Source organism: Mus musculus, chromosome 6 (genome assembly GCF_000001635.26).
Source record: "Mus musculus strain C57BL/6J chromosome 6, GRCm38.p6 C57BL/6J".
NCBI lineage: Eukaryota > Metazoa > Chordata > Mammalia > Rodentia > Muridae > Mus > Mus musculus.
Window position 1 is genome coordinate 125,213,360 of NC_000072.6, and position 9,650 is coordinate 125,223,009.

At 48.4% G+C, this 9,650-nt stretch overlaps 1 protein-coding gene across 2 annotated transcripts; it reads left to right on the forward strand.

Annotated features, from left to right (window-relative positions):
- The first annotated feature begins 2,221 nt into the window (after positions 1-2,221).
- Vamp1 (vesicle-associated membrane protein 1) lies at positions 2,222-8,947 on the forward strand. Of its 2 annotated transcripts, NM_009496.3 has the most exons (5): positions 2,222-2,368; positions 5,215-5,341; positions 5,552-5,710; positions 6,227-6,278; positions 6,691-8,947. In NM_009496.3, coding segments are annotated over exons 1-5 (357 nt in total). In that variant the 5' UTR covers positions 2,222-2,366; the 3' UTR covers positions 6,708-8,947. The 2 variants fall into 2 exon arrangements, with proteins under 2 accessions (NP_033522.1, NP_001074026.1); NM_001080557.1 differs by having other exon boundaries at positions 6,227-8,947.
- The last annotated feature ends 703 nt before the right edge of the window (positions 8,948-9,650 follow it).

Sequence of the window (9,650 nt, forward strand, 5' to 3'; positions counted from 1 at the left end):
GCACTTGGCGGGGGCTGGGGGGGCTGAGGTGGGAATACGGCAGAAAACCAAACCAAGTCATACCTGCCATGAGGCAAAATGATCTAAAAGCGGGCAGCAGTAATGCCCACATTTAATCCCAGCACTCAGGAGGCAGAGGCAGGCGGATCTCTGAGTATGAAGTCAGCCTGCTTTACAAAGCGAGTTCCAGAACACCCAGGACTACACAGAGAAACCGTGTCTTGAAATCCAAAATCAAAACCAAAATCATCAATTGTAAAGTGCAACAGAATAAAAAACAGGGCAGGGGTCAGATCTAAAGTAACAAGTTTAGAGAAGAAAAATAGCCGTGAATGGCATTTGTGGTAATTAGGTAGGTACCCGGTAACAAGACTGGACACAGGCTTGAATCTAGAATTGTCCCCCCTTTTCCGTTCCGTCTTTCTTTTGCCATTTGGCAGAAATTTTGCTGTAGCTTAGTCAGGCTCTACCCACACTGTATTTGTCATACCTGCTCATGAACATCAAAATGTCACAACTTGCAGAATGAATGCCAGGCCCTTGAAAGGAAGTTCCAGAGGGAGAAAAGGAGTATGTCCTGTCCAGTAATGAAATGCTGCATGCATCTCCAAAGACGTAAACGCTTGCACACAGGACACCAACATGTGGACATCTGAGTGAAACACATGATTGCCTGAGAGTTAGTCTCTGGGGGATGGGGATGGAGCTCAGTTGGCAGAGTGAATGCCTAGCATGCAAAAGGAACAGAGTACGCTGACCAGCGCTGCAGAAAACTGGGCATGGTGGTAAACTTCTGCAGTCCTAGCATTCAGGAGGCAGAAGTAGGAGGACCAGAATTTCAAGGTCATTCTTGACTACATTTCATGTTTGAAGCCAGCCTGGACTACACAAGCCTCTGTTTCTGCTGGGAAAAGAGTCTCTGAACGTCAAGTTGTAACTGTCCTATTAATGTTACTATGTTCTCTTTCCTTTTGCATGGATGCCTAAGATATAAACATTTACACTGCATCCAAAACCTAAGCTTCCACTAAATGTAAAATAAGAATTCTAAGGCTAGGAAAACGCAACCACAGCTATAGATTCCTTTAAAGCTGTGAAGCATAAAATAATGTTGAATTTTACAACTGATGTCTAGGAAAGGGATTCTACTGGAAGAGAGAAGAAACGTCTTTAAGTATTGAGAAGGAAAAATTGATTCTACTTAGATTTTGGAGGAGGAGTAAAGAGGAAAGGGCTGGGGCTGGAGAGAGATGGCTCAGTGGTGGAGGGAGCATATTGCTTTTGCAGAGGGTTTGGTTCCCAGCACTCACATATACTCAAAACCATCTAGGGAATAACCCTCCTCTGGCCTCCAAGGGCACCCAAGCATGCATAGATGCAGGCAGAAACTTGTACCATAATATATATATACATATGTGTGTGTGTGTGTATATATATATATATATATATATATATATATATATATATACACACACACACATACATACGCATAATGTGTGTGTATATATATATACATATATGTGTGTATATATATATATATACACACATATATATGTGTGTGTGTATCTATATATCTGTATATATGTATATATCTATATCTATCTATCTATCTATCTATCTATCTATCTATCTATCTATCTATCTATAGAGAGAGGTCTCAAAAAACAAAACAAAGCATAAACATAAAATAGGGAAGTCTACTTTAGTTCAGGTTTCTGGGCTGGGTTAACTAAGTCGCTGTGTTAACAGGTTTAGGGATGAAGTTCGTGATAGGGAAGAGAAGAATGAAGAATGTGGGTTTTATGGTCTCAGGCAGGGATGGTGACGGGGTGGTCCTGTGGCCAAGGACTTCATGAATATGCATTCACTGCTGAACCTCGCAGCCAGTTGGATTCCAGCGTCTAAGTCACTTGGGTTTCCTTCTGCCAGGTGCTGTGGGCGGGAGCGGTAAGAATGACAGCAGTCTCCAGCTCAGCGATTGGCTGGTAGGCACCATAAAAGGTCTAACTCAGCGGCGGAGACAGAGTTTGAGCTGGACTTTAAGCAAGCCACTTTTGTATTGGTCAGTGAAGAAATAGAAATAAGAGGACAATGGTAATTGCTGTAGTTGTGGGGGCGGGACTAGCAGGCCATTTCTCACGAGGATTGGACCTGGAGGTTTTGACATCATCCGAGAGGCGTGGTCATGTCTAATAAAGCCGAGAGCCGGCCCTGCACCTGCAGTAAGTTCCACCGCAGTTAGAGTTCCGGGTGTTTCGTGTGAGGCGGCGCTCGACAGTTCCGTCTGCTTCAGCCGCAGTGTCTCCCTGCCCGTCTCGTTGCATTCTCCAGAGAGGGGACGGACCTCCACTTCCTCTTTCAGAAAAATGTGAGTTGACTCTGCTCTAGGGTCCTCGACACCTCTTTACCGACTCTCCCCCGCAGTGTCCGACTCTGCGGGACGGGAAATGGCGCATTGCAGCAGCTGCGGCGACGCCGGGAACCACCAGCTCGCGCCGCCCCCAGACCGGGCCACCCCGGACTGCGGGCAGCGCTCCATCCCGCACCAACTGCAGCTGGCACTCCATGGCAGGGCGAGGGCGCGGGGGTCCCACGTACACCGCACCCTCCCCTCTTGTCTTTGTATCGTGGAACCCCAAAGGGGAAAAAGTGGGGGAGGTATAGATTCAGACAGGAAACTCGGAGACCCTTTCTTGTTTGACAGACTCTTAAAGCCTCTGGGAAGACTTATAGGTGTTCCTGTCCATTCTTGACTTGGAGTGCCCGCAGTCTCTGCGTTATGCATGCCCCTCACCCAGAGTGTGATGTACCTGCCTCATGGCTGTGAGCAAAGCTGCAGAAACTTAACTTGCTAGTTCTGTGGCGCCTTGCGAGTAGCTCAGAAAGTCTCAGGGGACAGTGGTATGAAATCTTAATGCAGCTGTTTATGCTAAGGCGATTTCCAGTGATCAAGTCCTAGCCAAATAAATATTGGAGGAGAAATAGGGAGAACAGTGAATTCTTCATTTTATCCAAAACACATAGTTTAGCCTTTAGCTCTTTTTGGCATCATCCCCTTCTGTGGCCAGATAAATTAAGAACTTCCCTTTAGGATCACATACACACAATGAAGAATTTTCTTTCTTTTCATTTATTATCTGAATCTCTTGCCTGGTGCTAGATTTATTTGTGTTTGTTCCCTCTTCCTCTCTCTCTCCCTCTTCCTCTCTCTCTCCCTCTTCCTCGCTCTCTCTATCCCCCTTCTTTGTTTGGCTTTTCCATATAGGGTTTCTCTGTGTACCCCTGGCTGTCTCAGAATTCCCTCTATAGACAAGGCTGGCCTTGAACTCAGAGATCCACCTGCCCCTGGCTTCCAAGTGCTGGGATTAAAGGTGTGCACCACTACACTCTGCTTGTGTTGCCTCTATTGGCAAAAGGGGGGCAGGATTTTGTATTACATAAGGGTTATAACTCCCTGAATAGGTTAGGGTGGAGTGTTTCTACCTGCCACAAATAGTAAATAAAGTGAGTTCTCCAAAGCTTCACAGCCATTTTATCCGTTCTCTGCATTAACATTCTGTGCAGTTTTTACAAGCCCATAGATCTAGATGTTTAGGGGAGGGGAGGGGTCCTTCTTAGTTGACTGGCTGCAGGTAGTTTCATGTGTGATGTTTGGAAGGAGGTTGAGAAAGCATGGTGGCTAGCAGGGAATCACGAGGTCTCTGACCTTAATCTTGTCATTGGTGCCACCATCCTGGACACCTTCCAACACTAGCTGCTACCAACTCATTGAAATCCCTCCCTCTGGTCTAGAACTAGATTGCTTAGCTAGCTCAGTAGCAGTGCAGATCCTGTGGCTCCCATGGCTTTGCAGATTCCTCTATGTTTAGGAAGGAAATGGGAAAGCGGCCCTTTAAGTGGAAGAAGCTGGTGTAATCTGCTAATAGAGTCTTTCTGAGGGGCTTCTACATCTTGATCTTAGCCAAAAGGCCGAGAAGCGGTTGGGGTTATTACATCGTGTCTAGAACATTTCCCTTAGTTATGGAAAAAGAGATTCTGCATCTTGGTTCTGTTGTAATTAATCAAGGAATTTACTTTTTTTTTAGCAACTTTCTGGTGGCTTAACCTTTACTGTACTTATTCTTGGACTTTTCTAGCAAAGATTTTTTTTTTTTTTAGCACTTAAGAAATTTCTATTCCCCATCAAATTTTAGCTTTCTCTCTTTACCTTGCTTCTGTGGGTTTAACTCTGGGAACTCGTTAGCTGGTGACTGTCAGAGAGGAGTTCATCTTCAGGCCCCACCGTTGCTTTAACCCCAGCAGATGGGGAGGCAGAGGCAGATAGATCTGTATTTCAGGCTAGCCTGGTCTACATAGAGAGTTCCAGGACACCCAGGGCTTCGTGAGACCTCATCTCAAAACAAAACACCCGAAACACAAACCAAACCAAACCAAACCCACTCTGGATTATTCCCTTCTAAGGCCGTGGGAACGCTTTGCCCTCAGCGGTGCTGGTGGAGAGACTTGAACTCACAGCAGTGTAGTTCAAGCTTCCTTATCTGACACGGGACTGGGTAACTATCCTGAGACATCGCCCAGTCTGAAGATGAATGGACAGAGTGTCTGCTGTGTGTACACTGAGGACTGTTTCTAGCATTTTTATTTCTGGTCTGTGCTTTTCGGAACGACTAGTATAATTGTTTTAGGTCTCAGATTCATTTTAAATGAAACTCCTGGCTTCTCTGCCAAGAACAGAACAACCGGCTTGGATTCACTCCACCTATACAGACTTTGCTTTTGGTGATTCTCCAAACTGTCTTTGCAGCAGCCGTGATGTTCCAACTACAGTGTGAAGCCCAACCGGGAACCAGACCCTGCCCCAAGCAGGACCGTCGACTTGCCCCTTTCATATTCACACTTCAGATTCACGTGGCCTTACGATTTAATGTTTTCTACAAATTTCTCTTCCCCTGGATTGGGTTGTCCCATCTTATTTCATGTGAGGAGCTTGTAGTGGCCAGGCAAATTCCATCTAGGTCAAGGCTGGCATATTTGTCCCTATGGCCATTGTGCCAGAGGATGTGTCTGAGTTTGCCTCTCAGTACTTGGGGGTGGCTGAGGAGCTAAAATGCCTTCCGTTTTCAATCAGCATTTGCTTTGGTGGTGTGAGGTGAGGATGCATAGGATTCTTTTCTTGTCTCAGTTACGTTGTGTACTGTTTGCCTCTCTCCACAGGTCTGCTCCAGCTCAACCGCCTGCTGAAGGGACAGAAGGAGCTGCCCCTGGTGGGGGTCCTCCTGGTCCTCCTCCCAACATGACCAGTAACAGGCGGTTACAGCAGACCCAGGCACAAGTGGAGGAGGTAGGCGCCTGGCACCCTCCGTGAGAGTGTCTAAGTCAAGGATCGGTTTACCCATCTTCCTCTTTTTTATAGGGGAGAGGCTCAGGGGGTGGGGTGGGGCAAAGCGTGCCATGGATCCAAAGGCCTTGGCTTGTGATCTCCCAGGCATTATTCATTTTCTCGGTCTCTAGGGGGGAAATCTCAGCGTCTTTATTTCTGCAATCTCCTTAGGTGGTGGACATCATGCGTGTGAATGTGGACAAGGTCTTGGAGAGGGACCAGAAGTTGTCAGAGCTGGATGACCGGGCTGACGCCTTGCAGGCCGGAGCATCACAATTTGAGAGCAGTGCTGCCAAGCTAAAAAGGAAGTACTGGTGGAAAAACTGCAAGGTGAGATTCCCTGCCCCCTCCAGCTTTTCCTGCCTCGCTCCCCTCTCAGGAGGCAAGAGAGCCATTAACTTCTCATTTTCTTTCCTCTGAAATCTGGAAGCCTCCTTGATATGTAGTACCTGTGTTGGCCACCAGGGTAGGCTAGAGTAACAGAACCACTAAGAAAGCCCTAGGTAGAGGAACTCAGAATTTAGACTAGTGAGGTAGCTCTTTCTCATTTAGTATCTTCTGCAGAAAGTCTCACCTGGCTCTTTCCTCAGACACCCAGCAGCCATACACTGGCTCAGTATATGTATTTAAACATCCACAACTTCTGTAGCCTGAGCAGGTACTTCACAAAGTTTGCCCATCCATTGGAATTCCAAGAGAAAAAAACAAACAGGCAACAGGAAGTAAACAACATGAGGCTGCAGGTCCTATGCTCCTGAGGTTGTGACCGTACAAGAGGCAGAGGCCTGTGGGTGGTCCCATCTCTGAGTGCAAGGGCTCATGCTCTGTCCCCATCTGTCTCCTCAGATGATGATCATGCTGGGAGCTATCTGTGCCATCATCGTGGTAGTGATTGTAAGTAAGTATCGCTGAGGTCGCTGATGGGGTGAAGAGGTGGGAAGGTCCTGGAGACTTCTCCCAGCCCTGCCTGCCTGCCTGCCTGCCTGCCTGGGGAGTGGGGCCGCTCTGCAGAGGTATGGAGACGGCTACTGGGGGATCGTCGTCTGGTTTGGGAGGGAGGAAGGGCAAAAACAAGGACATTCCTTGATGGACAAGCCGCCCCCCTGCAAAGGATTGTGGGAGATTGCCCCTTCTGCTGAGGAGGTGGGTTGAGCTGTTTGCCACTAGCTTGGGTCCAAGGGAGACCTTGGGGCTGGGGTGCCTGTTACTGAGAGACCTGAATGTCTGGTGATGTGCTGTAACTTGCCCTCTTGTTCTCTCCTGTCTCTTTTTTCCTTCTCCGTCTGGGACTTGCTGGTTCCTGTGTCCAGTCTACTTTTTTACTTGAGAATGTGCCATCCCTTCCCTGTTCTCCATTGCCACCCAAGCTCATGTCTCTTCCCCTCTGTTTGCTTTCTCAACAAACTCCTCCATCCTCCGTTCTCCATCCTGGCCCAGGCTTCTCCATGACCCTTCCTTTACTGTTGCGTTCATTTGCACCCTTCCTCAAAACTAGAAATGCTGCTCGTGGTCCAGTCCTGAAGTCACTACCCGAAGACAACGGCTGGCACCTCCTCCTTACCCATTTATCGTGTGCCTGGAGCTTAAAAGAGTTGTGGCCAAAGGGAAGGAGGGGGCCGGGAATGGCAGAGGTGAAGTGTCTGAGAAGTTAGCATAGCTGAGGGGAGGAGAAGGGTATTTGTGTCCATGGTGTCTCCAAGAAAGGCTGGCCTTTGGCAGGAGGGGAGCAAGAATAGTTGGGAAGTAGTAGCTTGCTGCCAGTGCATGTGTATATGCACATGTATATGTACATGCACATGTATATGTATATATTAGTTGGGAACTGTTGTCCTTATTTGAAACTTTTCTCCCATACCAGGCCTGCCTTTGGTCCCAGAGGTCTGTTTAAAGACCAACTTCAAATCCCTTTTAGAAAAAGTCAGACTTGTATTTTGTAGCTACTCTTTACATGTCAGTACAGGATTTTCTGTGTCTGTGGGGAACTTTACAGCCTTTCGCTCGCTTTGTTCTCTGTAGGCCTAGGAAAGGCGTACTTTCTGGTTGTAAAAACACCAGGACACTCTTACCTTCTCCTAGAAGCCATCCCACATGCTTCTCTTCATGTCACCTGAAGCATTTGATGTTATTCATGAAGGCACCAAATAATTTCAGGGAATCAGGGGCTTGGAAAATAACAAGCTTTCAGGAGTGTGCTTCTTGCCATCTCACTAATGAAAGGCCTGTCCCTCCCTTGTTGTTGATCACGAGAAATGAGAGCTGCATGGCAAGACTCCCAGGCTGCCACAGAACACTTTCCTCCACACTACCCTGTATGTAACACGGGGGGAGGCAGGAGGGCCTTTCCAGAGTTAGAGAAGTCCACTGATCCCGCAGCTCAGTTTTGGATAGGAGGGTCCAGGCTGTGTTGGTGTGCCGTTGCGCTGCTGTGCGGCATGGGCCTCGCATCCGCAGCTGCCTGCCACTCTTCCGTTAGTTCTCCCTGCAGCCGCTGTGCCCATCCATTCTGCATTGCCTCCTGTCTTTCACTCCCTTTGCATGCTGTGTTTGTTGGAGCCGAGGATAGGAGCTGCACAGTCTGTCTCGGGGGCTTCTTCTAGTGTCATGATAGGATCCCGCATGGGACAAAGCCAGGTGCCCGGCGGGTGGAGGGCAGGGTGGGAAGAGGAGGGCAATGTTCTCAGACCTCTATTCCTTCTGTGCTCTGGTCCACAAACTGGAGGAGGCAGGGCCGTGCTAGGCCGGGGGTCCACTTCCCACGCAGCAGCCTTTCGTTCTGCAGAGCCATCGATCCTTCCTTTCCCTTGGCCCATTTTCCACCTTCCCTTCGTGCTGCCTCAGGGCAGGGCTGAAGAGCTGGAAGAAAGCAGTCAGTGTAGCCTCCCAATGTCCCCCGAAGGTCTCCACTCTGCTCTGGGCTTCCCTTTGCCTAGTGCAGGGAGCCATCTCTGGAGAAGAAGCAACACTGTCCTTGGTGTGTCCCAAGCCTGGAGCGTATGTTCCCTGTTGGCCCACCCAGCCCCAGCACGGGAATTATTTCCTGGGTTTCTGTCCATCTAAGGCTTAGGTGTAGTTGGCATTCGTTCTTCTGGGGGTGTTAGTCCTTCTACTTTCTATCTCACCTCACCCTGAACCCCCTTCTGTGTCTCTGCAGTCTTCTCTCCCTCCCACCACCCATGTGCATGAGCAAATATGCAGCTAACCCTGGGACTTTGCAGTCAGTTGAAGCCAAGCTTCCCACATCTCCTCTTTGTTTGCCATGGGATGATGTGGGGCTTCCATCGTGTCTGTCATTACCTCTGTCTCTTTCCTAACCCAGTCTCACAGTTTATGTATAGTAGTAAGAGTTGTACTTCCACCAAAGGCATGTGACATATTTACCAATCTCATGTATTCTCAACAAAGGCGAAAAATACAAATTCCTACCACAACATTGACTTGATTGTTGTTTGGGCTGTGCTGGGGAGGGGGAGAGGAAGGTGGTGTCCTATGTTGGCTCTAGGCCAGAAGGGCTGATGTGTGTATTCTTTGTTCTTCCTGGAGATTAAAGTCTCTGTGTTGGCAGCGGAAGTGGTCTGTGTCTTAGCCTTCATACCTGAAACAGCCAGGCTTGCAGGTGCTGGTGAGAGGAAGTGCTGACAGGAAGCTGAGTGGGCACCAAATGCTAGCAGACAGCTGCAGGCTTTCTCAGCCCCTCCCAGGCCTCTCCACCTGCTTGTCACCTCTTGGGGGAGGCTTCCAGCCCGTACCTCCTTGGTCCTCATGCATGATTTGTTCCCCTCTTCAGCTTCATTTCTATTTTCTTTAGTTTTTCAAGACAGGGTTTCCAGTGTGCCCCATTGTGCTTGCCTTGTAAGTAGATTCTCCATACTAATTCTTCTGAAATAGCAAGTTCACTTCAAGATCTAGTTCTGTTTATTGTATGCGTGTGAGTGTTTGCATGTATGTATTTACAACATGTGTGTGCCTGGCATCCAGATCCTCCCCAGAGCAACCAGTGCCCCAGCCACGGGGCCATCTCTGCAGCCCTTCCCCCACCTCCTTTTAAGACATTGGTCTGTTCCTAATGTCTGCAAAAACTAGCTTCTAAACCCAGAAAACCTTCCCCCCACCCACGAGACAAGGTTTCTCTTTGTTGCCCTGGCTGCCTTGGAATGTACTCTGTAGACCAGGCTGTCATCAAACTCAGAGAGATCCCCCTGCCTCTGCTGCCTGAGTGCTGGGATTAAAGCATGCACCATCATTCACAACTTAATTTTTAAAATCTTAATTT

Coding starts and splice junctions, on each gene's coding strand:
- Vamp1 (NM_009496.3), top strand. Junction 5,342..5,551: donor CCCAGGCACAAGTGGAGGAG/GTAGGCGCCTGG, acceptor CAATCTCCTTAG/GTGGTGGACATCATGCGTGT. Junction 5,711..6,226: donor ACTGGTGGAAAAACTGCAAG/GTGAGATTCCCT, acceptor CTGTCTCCTCAG/ATGATGATCATGCTGGGAGC.